This window comes from Bombus vosnesenskii, unplaced genomic scaffold (genome assembly GCF_011952255.1).
Source record: "Bombus vosnesenskii isolate JDL3184/JDL3185 unplaced genomic scaffold, Bvos_JDL3184-5_v1.1 scf7180000013352, whole genome shotgun sequence".
NCBI classification, from domain to species: Eukaryota; Metazoa; Arthropoda; class Insecta; order Hymenoptera; family Apidae; genus Bombus; species Bombus vosnesenskii.
In genome coordinates, this window is record NW_022882988.1 from 3,415,372 (window position 1) to 3,433,279 (window position 17,908).

Genomic DNA, 17,908 nt, shown 5'->3' on the forward strand with positions numbered 1-17,908 from the left:
CGAAAAGGGTTTCGCAAATGTGCTGATCGATCGCGTTTCGTCCTCCTCCCGATCGTAGATTCGAATATGCAAAAGGAGCAATGTGGAAACGGCGGAGGGTCGCAGAATCCTCGATATACGAGTACGAGGAAGGAAGAAGGGGTGCATGGACCGGTGAGGTCGAACAGGGTTGCTGGGCATGCGCCGACGTTCCTGTCCTCTCCAGATACTATGAGCGGTGGTGTCTACGGCGGAGGTATGTGATACGCGGTCCGCAATATTTCCGGAAAAAAACGAAACGTGGTCTAGCTGAGAATTCCGTAAAGCGTTTGGATTTTTCCCGTAGACGAGGTCGGTGCTATAATTTTCGACGTTGGACACCAGAGCCTTCGCGTGGGTTATGGCGGTGAGGATACACCGAAGGCTGAAATTCCGACCACCCTCGGTGTATGGGAGGACACGATCGACTCGCCGGACGGCAGTCAAAACGTCAGGAAGCACTACAACATCGATGTCACGGCCATTCAAGTGCGAAAGAAGGGTACGATCGTTTCACAGCGTAATCCTATCAGAGGAAACACGATTACGTTTCGCTGTCCAGTTCTCGCTATGTGACCATTTTCCTGATCGTAAATTCCATTAAAACGTAGAACGATGTCTAGCACATACTTCTCTGAAATAGAATTCGACGCGGTCTCGTATCGTTAATACGTTTCACCTGTATCATCTTTACGCTACGAAACGTACGACAAACTGTATTTGATTAGTGTTTGACACAAGCAGTTTGTAGCTTAGTCGACAAAAGACGAAAAGGAAAAACCTTAAATCGAAGCGCGGAAAGTAGACTTTAATTTACAGTATAGAAAATCATGAATTGTAAAGAGATCGTATTGTATGTATTACCTACGATATATCTTTTTCTAGATATGGAGATGGTTAGCTTAATGAAAGACGGCATGATCGAAGATTGGGAGATGTTCGAGCGTCTAACAGAGTACACGTATAAACAACGTCTTCATGCTCTTCCGGAGCATCATCCGATCTTGATGACCGAATGTCCCTGGAACACCAGATTGAAACGGGAGAAATTGCTAGAGCTGATGTTCGAGAAATTCAGCGTTCCGGCGATGTACATCTGCAAAAACGCGGTTTTGGCCGCGTATGCGAATGGCAGATCGACGGCCATGGTCGTAGACAGCGGTGCAACTCACACGAGTGCGGTTCCGGTGCACGACGGTTACGTTATCACCCAGGGAATCGTAAAAAGCCCGCTAGGCGGTGATTTCATCACGATGCAATGCAGACAGTTCTTCGAAGAAAAGGAAATCGAGTTGACGCCTGCTTGTCTGGTAGCGAGCAAAGGCAAGTTGGCTGAAATTTTCAACGAAATCGTCGCGCTTTCACAGCGACGAATCGTCGTCGACGGATAAAGAAAAGCAACAATAATAGCGTAATTCGATCGACGTGGACGGTATTGATGGAATGATTAAATATTGACTTCAATTGACACTCGCTCGCTAGGCAGATATTAACGCGCTATAAAAAGCAATGCCTTAGTACATCGTAGAACGACGTCTATTATAAGGCACGAAAGGGAGTTAAATCCTTTGAACGCGCATTTTCAACGATGAACGCGCGCTGTGTGCAGAGCACTTGAGTCGTAATGCGTTGAATGCATTCATTCAGCGTCCGTGCGCCTTTACCGCACGTGCTGTCCAGATTTAGCGAACACTTATCAGCCTTAAAGAATGTTTAGAGTTGAACATTATTCCCATCGACCTCCTTCATCAAAACCTTTTATCCTCTAATATTTCGCACTTCCGAATGTAACTTACGTCCGTCTAGAGGAGCTTTTCGACGCTTGACATTATACGTACCACTCGAAACGCTCTGCCTAAGTCGAATCCTCTTGTTTCATTCGCAATTGCTATTCTATGTCCCGGATTAATCGTATTACTACGTCGCACAACAACGACAATCTAATGTAATAAAATATTATACAGATGTAGTTCGCGAAAGAGATACACCACGTTGGACCAAAAGGGCTGGACCTCAGCCAACGTCTTCCTGGATGAGCTATATGGTCCGAGAGCTGTTGCAAGACTTCCAAATGAATTGTTTGCAAGTGTCCGACAGCCCTTACGACGAGGATGTGGCCAATACTTTGCCAATGAAACACTACGAGTTCCCAACCGGGTACAACGACGATTTCGGCTCCGTCAGACTGATGATTCCGGAAGCCTTGTTCGATCCCAGCAACGTGAAGGGCGTTGGCGCCAGCATTCTTGGAGTTGGTCCACTCGTCACGACCAGCGTGGGCATGTGCGATATGGATATCAGACCTGTAAGCTTCCCACTATTTTCATAAATCACGCGATAGCTTTAGGGAGAAATCGATGATTCCATACGTGTTAAAATGGAGCATTTCTGTTCTTAGAGTTTGTACGGAAGCGTGGTGGTCACCGGTGGTAATTCCTGCCTGCAAGGTTTTAGCGAAAGACTGAATCGAGATTTAGCCAGCAAAACTCCTCCAGTAAGTATCTCTGTCATTGCGTTGAGATCTTTTAATAGAAAATAATTCTAATTTATATATAATTTTAATGGAAGAATTATGTTCCTTTTATCGAAATCAGAATAACGTTGACTCGTCCGGTTATTGCAGAGTATGAGACTGAAAATAATTAGCGCGAACAGCTCGAGCGAGCGTCGTTACGGTGCCTGGATCGGAGGATCTATTCTCAGCTCCCTTGGATCTTTCCAACAAATGTGGCTGTCGCGACAAGAGTACGAAGAATCGGGTAAACTGATTCTCGAGCGATGCGCGTGATCAAAAGCTCAAGCATCAATCAAAATTATTCTTTGTAATTATTTTTGCAAATCGTCCGACAATGTTGTACGTATCTATTTTGTATGTCGTCGAGGGGACAGTTTGTTGCTATTTTTAAGTTTTCTATAATCCTTCAGAGCGTAAGGGCCAACGTAAGACAATACGAGCGACTAATATCAAACGGGTTTGCGACAGACGCGTATAGAGCTTTAGACAAAATTTCAACAGCAAGGAGAACTTAGTGTATTTGCCTAGCCTATTGAAGTAAAACTGATCGGAGTAAAAGGTGCAATCCTTGTGGAACTCGCTGAAGCAAAATCTTCTTTCGATGATAGTTAAAACGCTCTTCGCAGTTGAAGCGACGAATTCTTTCGCTTCGATTACACGCGTAAGTTACAGCGTAAGTTAGACGTTAGACAACTGTATGCGGTACGCTTCTAAAAGAAAAAAATACAGTTCCTAATTGCTCGAACAATCTTTCGTTTGTAATTCACGAGCACAGATTGGTTTACATATCATAATTGAAGAATCGATGATTTCTAGGGATAATGAATATGGAGGAAAGAGGAAGCACTGTTTTCGAAAAAGAATTTTTATCGTTTATTTCGAACATATTCACAACAAGTTACATATTTGAACAATGTTTCGATTTCATTTGTTTTCCACGCTTCGCTGTCGTAATCGTTCTTTCTCTTATTTATTTTCCTTATACTAAAAAGAAAAAAAAAGAAATAAAATACGATAAAATAAAATTAGGAGAACCGCGAACCGCAGAACATTCATTTTAGAACGCGTCACAAGCAGTTCCAATTTTACAACGATAAATATAATATATATATATATATTACGGCGTAATAAACAATATAATATTTCGTATATAAATATATATATATATATATATATACTATATATATTTATATCTCAAAATAAATGTAGGAAACAGTATTATCGATATATCACATATACAATATGTATTTAGGAAAAGGCGAATTATTTTGCTAGAAGAATGGAAAGGACCTTTCTCGTAACGGAGACGAAGAATCGTTCGTCGAAATTTCCGGTCCTACCGTATTTACTCTGCGACTTGATATTATAATACTTCTAATTAACACTCTCTCGTGTTTCAACAAATATCCTTTTGACGAGGAATGTTTGAAATTTCTGCCATGATTAAAAATCGATTGGACGACTTTATCTTTGCAAAAAAAAGGAAATAATTTTTATAAACACAACGCACAACCCGTGTTATGATATATTGTGACGTGGTCAAGCGAAATACGAAATTCGTTATCATTTTAGCGAAATAAACCGAGATAATCTTGTCAGCAATATTTTTGAAAAGGTGTTTAACATATGGACACAAGTCGTGCATAAACAATAAAAATATTGTAAATCGAACGCTGTCTCGTTCATCGAATGCGCCTATAACGCGTGGCAAAAATCGATGTGTTACGCTAACTACGAATACTGGTGGTCGTTCTTGTTTCGACCAAATGTTAAACGACGTATAAACCTACTAGCTAAGAACGCATGATGAAACGCGTAGCCCATAATCAGAAAATTTTAGGTCGCGTTTACAAAAGCGTAGCGCTGCGATATTCGACAACAGGGGTCGAATGCTGTTGACGCGTATGATAAATCGAGACGAGATTTCCTCGTCTATATTCAATTTCTGGTTTTCCTGTTGCGCGATTCGCTGCTTTTTGCTCTTCTTCTCTGTTAAGGAAGAAGAAACGCGCTGCGAAACGAAATCAAACTAATCGTAAAACAATTCTGTTCCTAATCCTTTAAATATTTGTACCAAATAAATCTGAGAACGATCGAACTTACAATCTAGCGAGTTAAATTTCTTGTTTTTTCTTTTTTCATTTAGGAACATCGGTTTCTGTCGAATCGTAGTCCAATTTTTAAGCATCGTCCATGATTCCAGTTCGATGGAAGTTCAATCGACGAGCAGCATCGAATAAATTCTATGTTTTCGAAGTTAATACGAACGAGGTATCAAGCTTGATCATGGCGATACTAATCGCGTTTTGCTACAATAATTAACGGTAGCATAATAATGGCTAGAAACCGGAATGATGTACGAACCACGTTACCTCAGTTATCAACATTATCGAAGCCATGATGGCGTGTCGAAGAAGATTCGGTAATAAATAACGTATGTATCACGGCGTCACGATCCTGCTTATATTCGCATGACCGTTGTTAAATACTATCTTATGTTTGTCTCCTAGCTTCCCACTCGAGACGGTTGTGGCAGTCTACAAATAGCATTGTGAACCGGCATAGACAACCATCCTGCCAACGCGATTCCAATGGAATCGGCCATCGTAGCAATTCCCAAGGAAATTTTACGATCCGCTCTTGGAATCTGTGAAATGACAGAAAAAAATACGACATTGCATTCTTTGATGGTATTCGGTGAAATACAATTAGAGACTATTTTTAACGCGAACAAAGATAACAGGTTCGTATAAATTGACCATTGACAATGGTAAGCTGTCAAAGTAAAGTTACGTTACCTCGGTAGACATTCGATAAAACGTATTCACGTATGCTCCACCACCAAGAAGGCCCTCCCACAAAACGAACGCGAACACAATCCAAATACTGGGCAAATAGTAGAACAGCGTCTCGAACAGCAGAATTATGACGTTGATAAACTGAAACAAATACGGGGTTATCGTAAATCGTATTCGACCACGACCTGCGATAAAATCAACAGCTTGTACGTTGCCGTTCGAACGTGCGTAACACGAGTAAACGAAGTTTAATCGGTTCTGTTACCTGTAACAGAGCCATGATCCAGATTTTGTTAATCGTGATGAGATTGACGGACGATCTTGAGATAAACACTCCTATCTGATAATCCACCTGGAGCCAGCGATATTGTTCGGCGTGCGTCAACCAAATGTCATCGAATTCGATCAGCTCGTACTGAAAAATTAGCGTTACACGTGTTCGTTAAAACACCTGATCTATGTTGTACTTCTATACATACGACCGGCGGTAATTGTATCTATATTTAGGAGGTAGAAGCTAGCAACAAGACTCGGTAATCTTATAACGTAAATTATGCGTAACGAAAGACAAAAAGAAATATAATGTATGTATATAACAAGAGCGAGAGAAGGAAAGATAAAGGAGGAGGCAAACAGGATTCTACAAATGCTCATGTAACGAAAAAGCATTACCAATCCTTGGTTAATGAAATATTCGAAGAGGTACACGAGCCCAAGCGGGATCATATACTTCATCAATCCCGGTACCAGATTGATCTTTTCTTTAAAGCTCTTCCTAGGGATCTCAATGATGTGTTCTTGACTGTCGATACCGTTCTTAGTGATCGGGATACTGGACTGCGGCGGGTGAACCAGAACCAACCAGAAAGTGATTCCTTGTATAATCGGTACGATTAACATAACTAACAATGTGTCTTCGTTACTCAACCACATGGTGAGGGAGGCATAAGATAGCGCGCCAATTATTCCGGCGCCTCCAGTACCGGAAGACCATGTCGCTATTACTTGTCTGCGAAATAACGAATCGCTGTCAATTATCGGTCAATGGCAAAGGTTAAGTTCGGGATGATTCGACATACAGCTATAAAAAAGAAGTAATATCTAACGGTGATAATATTCACAATTACGGAAAAGGCAAAAAATATATGAAATAGAAGAAAGACGGAGATATTGAAATATCGGCGTGATATTGGGAAGACGATGGTTCGCAGTAAAATTTTCGCGGACGATCACATTAACCGACACGTTCGAAACGCACGTTTTATGGACACGTGTTATCTCGTGTTAGTCGCGATCGCATTCCTTTCGGTGAACTTTAACGACACCAAGGTTAGTCGTTAGTGAAGAAAGAATGGCAAAGAAACAGAAATATATTATACGTAGATAAGTAGAGAAATGGACAGAAACAATAGCATTGTAATTAGCAGTTGTTGCACATAATTACAAACGTACCTCGTGTTCGCAACGAGTTTTTTTTTCAGAATTTCGTACTGTACTTCTATATTATGCTTTCCGGTGCTTTTTTTAAATCTTATTTTCGTATCGGTACTAGAACAGCAATTTATGTTATTGTTCTATACTTTTAAACATGGAAGGCCAACCTGTCGACTGCCGTTATCTTATCTCTACTTTTCTTTGCACAACTGTCTAAATGTCAATACCGCGGTTTTATTCGCCAATACCTCGAAATTTGCATCAACAGGCTTTGCATCGTATTTCTTTTTCTCTTTATCGTTTTACTTTTTTATCCGTACCTTTTGTCTCTATACTTTATTTTCTTCTACATCTTTCTACACAGATAATAAATTATTATCGCTTTCGTTGCATAAAAGAACGCTATATATAATGGATAAAAGAAAAAAAAATACGATGCGTTCGATTTACAAAAAAGGATTGTAGCTATTTACCGATAATCTCTAGTAGTTATGTATATTATTACGTTCGTACGGAAAAATAAAGGAGACACTATGCTTAAAGCTCGCCTGTACGTGATAGCCTTCGATGGAACAGGCGGGTGGAAAATTACTTCAGAAAAAAGAAACGATCGTCATTGTTGTTAGAGAAGAATAAAAAAAAAAATAATACCGACAATACAGAACAGTAAAGTACGAAAGAATAGAAACGATGGCACTTACTTGGGGTATTGGTGACTGTAACTCAGCAGAGTAACTTCTCCCAAACCGGAAGAGAGTGACGTTACAACGACGCCCAGAATGGCGAGCCATTCAGTAGTGCTCAACGACACCATAAGGAATCCTGCAGCGGAAAATAACACACAGGTAGCCAGTCGAGCACTGTAATTAACGATTCGATTAATCGATTAGCGTTTCTTTTGCGGGGAAAGGAGCGACGTGCCCGCGGAGGGACACGACTCCGGGATGATCCGTCCCACGAGAAACCGCGTGTATTTAGCGAGAAGCATATGACGTTGATCGCTTCTTACTAAGCTGCCTTATCTAAAGGAAATTCGTTTCCACATGCTCGATAATACGATTCACGTTCCACGAGTCGAGCTGAACAAAATCAACGATCACCGTGTCATCGTCCTGTTTTTACTTTTATTTTCTCGAATAATTTATGCATATACATATACGTACGTATATAGCACAACAATATCATCGAAACGATCCAAAGAAAATCATCGATAAGATAACCGAGTTAGACATCGCGGGGTCAGTCGTTGGTCTACGTCAAACATATCGCAGAATCGCGAAAGCTGACTAATGTTTTGATTTCGCTTGTGTGTCATCCGAGTAACTGCTGCTGCTGTTATCGCGTGAAATATTCTAAAAGTTAAAGGCTCGCTTCCTGACATTTCGTTATCGTATCGCGACTTTTGTTTCCTATCGTCGTAATGCTCTTAGCATTCTACGCAAAAGTGTAGCGTGGTGTTACGTTTACGCGCAAGTTACGATTAAATGGAACGATAGCTACATAATTAGAAGGAAAAATAGAAATAGACGGATACTCACTGTACGTAAAAAGGCAGGAACGGCGTGATCGTCTTCACCGCTAACGATGGTAATATATCCGCTAGCAATATAGCGCCAGTGGACAATGTGTTGCAGGATCGAATCCCGGTGGTGTTGGTGGTCGTCACGGTGCCATTCGTGAATTCCGTGACAGGTTCCTTCGTATAGACGAAACGAAACCAAAAGGAAGGAGAAAAAAGAAATAAACTAGATTAGTATACCATTCGCGAACAGACACGAGAGATGTTACATTTTACGTAAACCAAAAGAATCAGCTTTGTCTATTATTTTCTCATAATTCGGTTCGTTGGTTGTACATCGCCGCGGAAGTTATCGGATACCGGTATCTTTATTTCACGAACATTACCACCTTGAACGAGTGGAATATTAATCTCCGCGATTGTTACGTAAGTTAATTCGCGTTCGAAGCATGCTGGAATCGTAGTCGGAAGGAAGAACCACGAGCTTAGAGGGGAAGGCGTAAGCAACTCCATAACACGATGCGAAACGCACGCATAGATTTGTCGATGACATAATGAAATTCCTCGCGTACAAGAATCTGTTCGGTCTCGAACACGTAATTCAGATTAATTGCTTGCTGCTCCAACGACTTGTCTCCCTCTCTCCTCCTCTACCGTCACCTCCTGTTTCTATTATTCCTTATTAATAACCGTCTTCGTTTCGTTCGCATCGAGATCGTGGATCACGAGGAACGTTGTCTAAACGAGGCTATTAATCCTCGTGACGAACAGACTCGCTGTGGCGAGATACCATAGTGCGAAACGCGGAGTAATCATTAAATCGTAAAACTTTCATAGTCCGCTTAGTAATATTTCAGTCGAACGACACTCCGCCGTTGTTACTGATTACACGGATTACCTATGCAGATCGTGTGCATCGTTTACAGAAGCTTTTGAAATCGTCTCCAAATATCAAGATATTTTTCCTTGATCGTGAAACGTCATTTACGATTCCGGCTAATCAAAACTGCTACGTTACCGCGTTCAATAACTTGAAGGCAATAACGAAAAAGAAAACAGTAAGCTAAAAAAGCGTAAAAAGGATTCGCGCTTAAACAAACGTAGAAAAACGCGTTCTCATTAACATCGATGGATCAGTTGGCGCCTACGAAAAGCCGATATTTTATTTGGCAAATCGTCGAGGTAGAAAGAAATCAACGTCACAATGTGGTCGTAATTCGTTTGGAGACGAAATATCGACCGTATTAAAAACAGCATATAGTTTCGTGGATGTACAGTCAAGACACCGACCAATGATGTTGCAACGCTTTAAACCCGACTCAATGACTACATATTAGAAAGGGAGGGGCCGCGAAACTTTCATCCAATAACAATAACATTTTGTATCCGGCAGTTTGCCGTCGATCGATGCCACATGCCGAGTGCAAGTCCGTTTTTCTTCTTTTCTTTTCGCGAAATTTTCCATTAGCCCGCCTACTCTTCTGGCAATCGGAGCATCATCGAGTGACAACAGGAATCCAATCGATACAAAGACCTGTGTAATCGCTGTGCTGTAATACGGCCGAATGACGCCGGTGATTCATCGAGTCTTATGCAGGCCAGGCGTCACACGAGTAGTGTACACTACTACTCTGCACGCTCGATCGTTCGCTCGTTTCGCTCGAACGAGTTTGCCGATTCCAAGTGAACGCGTTGCTTTATCACGTCGCTATCTATATGTCGCAATTGTTTTTTAGACTTTATCTGTTCTAGTTTATCGTTATAGGTAAATATGAAAATCTTGGGAAGCTTCCAGACCATCCTCCAAAACGCGTCACTGGTTACACGTTGTTTCGCAATCGACCGAATGCCAATCGAGCGGTTCGGGACGGTCGATGAACACGCGAACCGACCGATGGATTTACGCGTATTTAACCGATCGACTCTTAAGGCGAAGGGATTCGAGTTTTAAGGGACAGACACGGACAATCAGAAATTAATACGTGAAGAAGTCACGTTGAAGATGATTCATGATTCGTTCCATTGCCGAAAACGAAGGTCTCCGAGTTTCATTGTATTTTCTTATTTTCTTCCTCTTTTTTATTCTCTCGAATCGAAGGAAATGCAAAAAATACAAGGATCTAAGAAAATTGGAAGAAAGCGGAACGTAACGAATCTTCTCTTTTTTTCCCACCCCTGGCAACCCTTCTCTGACTTCGATCAAATATATGTTCGCTAATGGATCAATGAAAAAAAAATTACCACTCACCATCGTCGTGCCGAATTTGCTCTCAAGTATATCGTGCGCGGCGCTAAGCATCACCACGTATCCGTAATTGTTGCAGAGTCCGAGTATCCAGAAGGCGGCGAAATTTCGCCATCGCGATCGTACAGCTATCGATTCTTCGTCGAACACGTCGTTCGCCCGCCGCTCCGAGACCGTTAACGGTTTGCCCTTTGCCATCTTCAACTGCAATGGTATATACTCGTGCCTTTCTTTCCTCTCTATCTTTCTATCTTTTATATTCCACTCCTTTGTAACCAATTTACTTCTCCGTCTTTGTTCGACCCGCGCTCGTCCCTTCTTTCCAGCGGTCGACTTTTCTTTCCTTTCGTTCAACTTCGATCGTAGTTAATCCTGTTCCTTATCCCCAGGCTTTTCCTCCGTTTTCTTTCGTCCCCTGTGGATCCTGTTCTAGCTTCCTCTTCGCCTTGAAAGTTTGCACTGTAGTTTCTATCGGAACGAGGGGGGGGCCTAAGTGGAGCACGTGGGCCTTTTAAATCTGTCCCAGGTTACGGCAGCAACGATTCCGTTTCTGTCTTCCTCGTTCTCAGAGACGGCGCACACCCATCGGCTTCTTTCTTTCCTGTAAGACCTTCTCCGTCGTATTCCTTGCCCGCTCGTGTTTCTCCTTTTCGAGCGAGTTTAGAGCACAGTCAGCGCGCGGTAAACCAAGCTTCGAGAAACTTCTCTCTCCTTTAGTCGCTGTATTTTCTTTCCGCCACTACTCACCAGGAGTATCGTATCGTACGAACTTCTGCCGTTTCGAATCTAACTCGATTCCCAATGAAAACAAACGTACTGATAAATCTATTATTTCGTTCGATCGAAATTCCGCGACTCTCCGTTGTATACTTGTTACTTGTATATTTTATCGAGAGAAAGGAGAGGGCCGATGATTTCTCTCTGTGCTTTTTATCGACGGTTACGTAGAAACTTTTTCTAAGCTTCTTTTTGCTCGAAGCAACGTTTGGCTTGTATATTCTTCTCCGTCGAAGTTCAAAATCAAGGTCCCAGGATCTACGGATCGATCGCTCAAGGTTCCACGCCAGCGAATGTAAAATCCTTCGATTGACGCGTGCCTCGACGAAATTGGTCGAGAATATCGGCAAGCTATTTACGGTGCCCTGGCCGTTTCCTGATTTATTTTCGACGATTTGGCTCACCGTGCAGTTGAACGAGTTGTTCGTAAGCTATAAAACGACGGGCATGTAAAACCGTGACCTACGCGAACACGCTAGGTAGAGCTTCCTGCTGGAGGAACGATGCACAAAACCGATCAGGTTCGTTTTTACCGAGAAACCCCTACCTTCTATGTTGCGGTAGAGTCAGCACTCAACACCAGCGACAGCGGTAACCAAGCTTCGAGAAACTTCTTTCTCGCTTTCTTCTCAGCAACCGACGCGTTCGATCCGAGCTGATCCTCGCTTTCTCGCACGAGTTTCCGGACGAAAATGAGTCGAATGTTCGACGTTCCCTTACTGGCTGTACGATGTATGCCAGCCTTATCGAAACCTAAGCTGTTTATCGTTAATCACTTCGTTTCGTAAAACGTGCCGTGTAATCTTTGAAACACGTTCAAAACAGTTTCTTCTGCTCCAGCGCTCCTTATCTTTCTCTTTCCTTTCTTGTCGCTGATCCAAAGACCGATTAAATTTCCGATGGCTCTCTGGTCGGCGTAGGTCTTCACGATGTGTCGTTCCTGTGGACAAGATCGATATTTTCTTATGAAATCGGACGCCCCCACGGTGGCTGACTTCAACGGGGGAACTGTTAAAACAGGAAAGTCGACGCGCGACGGTGTCGATTAAAATTGCAGATTGGCTACCTGTCAATGAGGATTCTACACGTTATGCGTTACATACGCGATCGATGTTTGTGTTCTATTTTAATTGTCAAAAGAAAAAAAAAGAAAAAAGTTATAGAAAGCAATAAAGAAAAATACGAGGTCAGGCTGTTGGCCACGAGAAACAAATTGATAGCCGCACGTGCGTCGGCAGCTGGCTTTGCGGACTCGAATTATTGCACCGCGAGTCTGGTCTCAACGAGTACTGATTTTCATGTCGATCCGCAAATCGCGTATACTCGATCGTTCGCCAAAGTACAAATAACTAAACTTCGTTCCAAACGAACCACTTAAGTTCTCTTCTTTCCGCCTCGTTTTATTCGTATCATTTCGCTTTGGAAAATCACGAACGATTTAGACGTAATCAGTAGCAATTATTCCCACAAAAAATGCAGGAAAAAGAATTGCGTTCTAACTTTGATTTTCATAAATGGAACGGAAGAGAGAGAGAGAGAGAGAGGAGAGGAGGTGGCTGTGTGAGTGGTTTTATTCCGCGGTAAATAGGCACACCGCAAAACGTGTCTTAATTACATTAAAACGACGTCCTTGCCAGCGTTTTCTAGTTCTAGGAACAGACTAAACTGGAGACGTGTCTCTCGTTTCCCGCGTTCCAGCTCGAAGGATTATTTCGGTCGAAGCATCGACCTCGAGACGATGCTTCTCGTTCCTCACGAAAAGGAACGCAATGGATCGCACGTGCCGTACCATCGATCGACCCCAATCTTATTGCTGTTTTTACCGACAATCGAACCAATTTACAAAACCAATTTCGGAACGATGCAAACAACAAACTTGTGTGTATTACCGCGTCTTTTATCTTGGACAATAGAAGTGCTCCTCCTTCGCGTTGTTTCTTCTTCTATGATACAAGAACGACGAGATGGCTACTTAATCGCGATCCAGCGTGATCTTACGTTCTAATTTTATTGTCGTTTCGATAAACGAAGGTTTCCGCCGTTGTAGGAAGAAGTTTGGGTTAAGAGAAATGATATAAATTAGCAGCGATTCTTTCGTATTTCCTTCGCGCTTAAGAAATCCGTTAAGGACGGAAAAGGATCGGGTCGAAAATAAATCGAGCGACGTGACGGTATTTCATCGCGATTGTGAATGTGTCCGATGCCGACGAATTATACGATGTCGTTACAATTTCACGACAGCAACGAAGCTCGGTTCCACGATCTTATATCAGTCCATTAAGGGGTAATATTACGCTAAAGCGATGTTTTGTTTGAAATTTCTCTCAATGAATTTACACCATCGAATTCTATTTTTAGATAACATCGTATCTGTGAAATAAAATTCTAAAGACTCGTTAAATATTCTTGTCAATGCTATTATCGTTATCTAGATTTTACGTTTAAAAAAAATTGATCGTTTAGAAATCATTGCTCGGTTGATCTTTAACGTGTTACTTAATGGATTAAGATTATCATTTTTCATCAGCAGACCTTAATGTACATAAGTACGTTCGACTCCGCTCGCTTAGCTTATCTCGCGGCCCTGTTTCATACAGCTAGCGGCAAGAAGATCGTTTTCCTCGACAGCGTTTCTAGGTTCTCTCTCGAGTCTTCGGCAGCTCGAAATAATAGCCCCTGACAGACACACACGACTATTGTCGGAAAGTTGGCCGGCCACGCGATCTGTTTCCACGATAGCCGAGTTCGAGTCGTTTCGCGGTCATGCTACTTTTTTCACGCAATCAACGTCGTCAACGGGTCTTTTTCTATTACTCCTTCGCTCTTCTCTGTCTTTCTTCCTTTTTCGTCGGTGAATGAGTCTCCGTGAAAGGCAGCGCTACAGCTGGCCAACTCGATGCATGACTCATTAATCGTTTCGCCGAGACGAAATTTTGGAACCGAACGAAGAACTAAACTTTTCACGTATATTACGGTGAAATTGTTACAGAATCTTGCAGAAACTAGAGATGTCGAAGAGAAATGAAGCAACAGCTGGTTCTAGTTATTTCTGCGACTCGAAACTGTAAAGATCAACGGTCGATGCAATGAACTGTGTACGAGTACGGTGGAACTCCATTTGTATCTGAACTCATCTGGACGACAAATAATTCGCATAACTGGTAATATAGTACAAATATATAAGTATAGTACAAATTCGCCAATTTTGCTTACTATCTAGTACTTTTTAGTTAATCGCACGTTAACTAAAATTTCCTTTCGATAAACGGGCTTGTAGCGTATATCGAAATTTTGAAAAATTGCAAATTTTGCGTAACAGTTGATGAGTCACGTTAATCGTTCAAATGCGTTCCAACTTTTCGCAAGGTAAACGATAAAGGGACCACGAGACCAACACCCGTTCAATTCACGATGTACGTTTCAACGACGCGTTCCCTGAACGCATGTCACCGGTGTAAACATTGAACGATCGCGTACGAGAAGAGAAACGAAGCCACGATAACGAGAGGTTGGAGCGCGATGCGAACCGCTGTCAGGCTACGATTTCTTGGACAGCTGAGATAACGCTCAGGGTGTGCGAACATCGAGCATGAAACATAAATGAGCGTAAAAAGAACGATATATCGAGAGACGCTTGGAGAAATCAGTTGCCGATACGAACAATTCGTTTTCTCTGAAAGAAACGGAAAAAGAAGAAAATGGTAACACTCACCTAATCACCGTTAGTACTCGATTAAATGCGGTAACCTTTGAAATATATTACAGGAATTGGAGCTGAAATAAATCTAAAAGTCCTCGTAAAAATAATAAATATCGTTATCACAAATCACAAATCACAGAGTAGTAAAGATTCCGACGAAGTATATCACAGAGTATGTGTTGTTCGGGTCAAAGATTCGGTATAATACAAACGAGACCTTCGGTTCGTGTTTCTTCTTCTTTTTCTTTTTCTTCGCCTTCGTCCTCTTCTTCTTCTTCTTCTCCTTCTTCCGAAATTAAACGATCGTCACGCACAACACCGAAACAGACTGCCCTTAAACTGTGCTAAAGGAAAGATCGATAAGTTCGGCGCGAAAGCGTCCGCGGCTATCGTATCGCAGCTTCTAGAAGAAGTTCGATGTACCGACGAAGCGCACTGATTCTGTAAAAAAGGATTCGAGCACGTTTCCCAAACACCGACGCTCATACAATGCACAGCGTATCTCTGCGCCTTTCTCTTTCCTTCTTTCTCCACTTTGCTTCTTTTTTTCTTCGTTTGACGTTCGCGACGACTCGCACCGTCCTTTTTCCTTTCCCCCAGTCGCGCTCTCTATTTCCTTTTTTATATTTATTTTCTTTTCTCTTTGCTCTGTTTCCTCTTAACGAACGTTGCTTAATGTTCGTTCGATTGATGCTACCGCGATCGAACAGAAAAGCGTTGTCGCAATAGAAGACAGTCTCCGACTTACTTGACTCGCAGCTGCAATCGTAGCACGTGGTTGCCGCGGCAAGTTTCAGGTTCGAAATAAATAAGCTCCAGGCGAAATCACCGAGTTATACGGCGGCGACGCAGGCCCGACCGCTCTTCGAGCTCGGTTCGGCTCGGCTCGACCGATCGGCAATAAGCATTCCGCTCGCGCACTCTGTCCGCGAAGCGTTCCACCAAGCCGGAACGAACCAGGCAGTCGGCTCACGACCGTCAAGCCAGCCGATTCTTCTTTGGTCTAACGCTTTTCCCGATCGCCTACCTTTCCCTTCCTTTTCCACCTCGCTCTTCTCTTTTCTGTCCCTTAACCGATATATTACCCGTATCTTGCCAAGAGTAGACAGGGAATCGTTGTCAGCGTTGCACGATTTCTCATCCTAGTTGCAAACGTACCAGTCGTCTATAGATCGAATAGCACGAATTAAGCGCCATTCTCCGTGATGGCTTTTCAATCGAATTTTATTGTTTGCCACAACGTTTCAATTCCTCGGCTCTATATGCATTGTATCACTCGCTGAAAATAAACTCGCCGTGCCTACACCGATTACACCCTGTTGCGCGTATCTGATTTTTTTCCCGCCGTAATTGACGTCCTATCAATTTGGTCGTATCAGCGTACCATTAACGTCTAATGACCACGTCGATAATGAAGACCAGAAATGACCGTTCGATTTCGTAATACGTATGTTCGACTGGTATTACGAAATATGTTACATTGCCCGAGACAGAATGGGGCCCGTGCATAGTCAAGAGAAACGTTAAAGAACGATCCAAATAGAAAAACGTGGTCGATCGATAAGCAGGTTTCGGCCACGAGATTGGTTCACGGTTGTTTTCATGAGAGCCCGTGTTAGGTTAGACATGCCGGCCTTGAGCTGAAATTCGTCTCGGGATAGAAACTTCGTGAGATTTTCGCGGTTCTGTCGGACGCCAGTGTTGCGCGCAGGAAACTGCTCAAACGATACAGGCAATCTTTCTTAATTCCGTTTCACGGTGCACGGCGCTCAATTAGTGTGTCACTTTCGTGACGAACACGTGCAATTTATTTTCCTATGTAGAGGTTTTCCACGCTAAGCGAAGGTCAAGTCTCGGACACGGTGTGCGATTGTATCGTAACTATTCATCGTCGTCGTCGTTGTCGTCATTGTCGCCGTAGCGTGTCCTTTGCTGGTGAACCGTTAACGGAACCGATTACAATATTATCTATCCTGATCCAGACGCGCGATTCGCATGCAAACGCTTATCAACCTGATTAACGATTGATTAACGTTCAACTTGATAGCGGACAACGTAATTCACGTGCGATGAGCGATTATGTGGCAGCTTGACAAACGACATTGTTGACTGGCAATTCATTACCGGTTGAACTCACCAGCGAGTGGCAAGATCGGTCATCGAGGTTCCCCGGTCATCTCGGAAGGTCGTCGTAATTACGTTTCCTATAGTTCGGCTTTATTGGTCAAGCAATGTCAAACGATATTAATTCAGAGCGGTGTGCTTCCTAGAGAAAACAGTGTCAGGGTTGTCCAAAGACCTTCTCTGCATCGCGCATAACAATATTTCGTACATTTCACGCTTCTTTGGTACTTCCCTTCGTTGGCTACCGAACGAATCAGGAACCGCGATTCGTTCATCTGTTGGCGGAACGCGTGCGCGCGACAGTGACATTAGCTCGTTCTTGTTCGTTTTTATGAAGGAATGACACGAGCCACGATCCTGTCTTTAGAACGAGGATCGATAAACTCTAACGCGGGCGGAATGAATTTTCTATGACGCCATTGTATCTTTAGACGTAGGACGAGGCCGCACGAAGCTGCAAGCAGATTGCATCGCTCGCGATGCTGGAATGAATTCTTTCAGCGTTGGTTCGGTGCCACGCGAACTGTCCCAACACGGGAAGGCGCTCGTTGCAAAGCCGCTCGATTAAGGTCACGCTTGATGAAATGTATTAAGCCAATATCTTTTGAAGAAACCAACGACAGCACGAGAACGGGTATTATCAGAAGATGGGAGGGCAAGCGCGCCGCACAATCTCGCACGCCAAAAATAACAACTGGGTCATTTTAGAATTTCAATTACAAGCGCGAAACGATCGTAATCGATTCGGCGAACATTGTTCGAACGAAGGTTCGCGACG

At 42.9% G+C, this 17,908-nt stretch overlaps 2 protein-coding genes across 4 annotated transcripts; one reads left to right on the forward strand and one right to left on the reverse strand.

The window, feature by feature from the left end:
- The first annotated feature begins 66 nt into the window (after positions 1 to 66).
- LOC117236954 (actin-like protein 6B) lies at positions 67 to 4,635 on the forward strand. The gene is made up of 6 exons (XM_033500425.1): positions 67 to 235; positions 326 to 520; positions 904 to 1,341; positions 1,983 to 2,323; positions 2,417 to 2,512; positions 2,642 to 4,635. Exons 1-6 carry the CDS (start codon positions 67 to 69, stop codon positions 2,804 to 2,806), a joined length of 1,404 nt encoding a protein of 467 aa, XP_033356316.1. The 3' UTR covers positions 2,807 to 4,635.
- LOC117236955 (battenin) lies at positions 3,395 to 15,908 on the reverse strand. 3 transcript variants are annotated; one of them, XM_033500427.1, is made up of 9 exons: positions 15,019 to 15,908; positions 11,854 to 12,246; positions 10,533 to 11,737; positions 8,304 to 8,461; positions 7,467 to 7,625; positions 6,004 to 6,340; positions 5,597 to 5,746; positions 5,332 to 5,472; positions 3,395 to 5,180 (listed from the first exon to the last, which is right to left on the reverse strand). In XM_033500427.1, the coding sequence occupies exons 3-9, from the start codon at positions 10,725 to 10,727 to the stop codon at positions 5,040 to 5,042; spliced, it is 1,281 nt and encodes a 426-aa protein (XP_033356318.1). In that variant the 5' UTR covers positions 10,728 to 11,737; positions 11,854 to 12,246; positions 15,019 to 15,908; the 3' UTR covers positions 3,395 to 5,039. The 3 variants fall into 3 exon arrangements, with proteins under 3 accessions (XP_033356318.1, XP_033356317.1, XP_033356319.1); XM_033500426.1 differs by having other exon boundaries at positions 10,533 to 11,768; XM_033500428.1 differs by lacking the exon at positions 15,019 to 15,908 and adding an exon at positions 12,373 to 12,393 and having other exon boundaries at positions 10,533 to 11,768.
- Positions 15,909 to 17,908: the final 2,000 nt, after the last annotated feature.

Coding starts and splice junctions, on each gene's coding strand:
- LOC117236954 (XM_033500425.1), top strand. CDS start 67: ATGCAAAAGGAGCAATGTGGAAACGGCGGAGGGTCGCAGAATCCTCGA. Junction 236..325: donor CGGTGGTGTCTACGGCGGAG/GTATGTGATACG, acceptor TTTTTCCCGTAG/ACGAGGTCGGTGCTATAATT. Junction 2,324..2,416: donor GCGATATGGATATCAGACCT/GTAAGCTTCCCA, acceptor TTCTGTTCTTAG/AGTTTGTACGGAAGCGTGGT.
- LOC117236955 (XM_033500427.1), bottom strand. CDS start 10,727: ATGGCAAAGGGCAAACCGTTAACGGTCTCGGAGCGGCGGGCGAACGAC. Junction 5,473..5,596: donor GGATCATGGCTCTGTTACAG/GTAACAGAACCG, acceptor TATTTGTTTCAG/TTTATCAACGTCATAATTCT. Junction 5,181..5,331: donor TTTATCGAATGTCTACCGAG/GTAACGTAACTT, acceptor GTCATTTCACAG/ATTCCAAGAGCGGATCGTAA.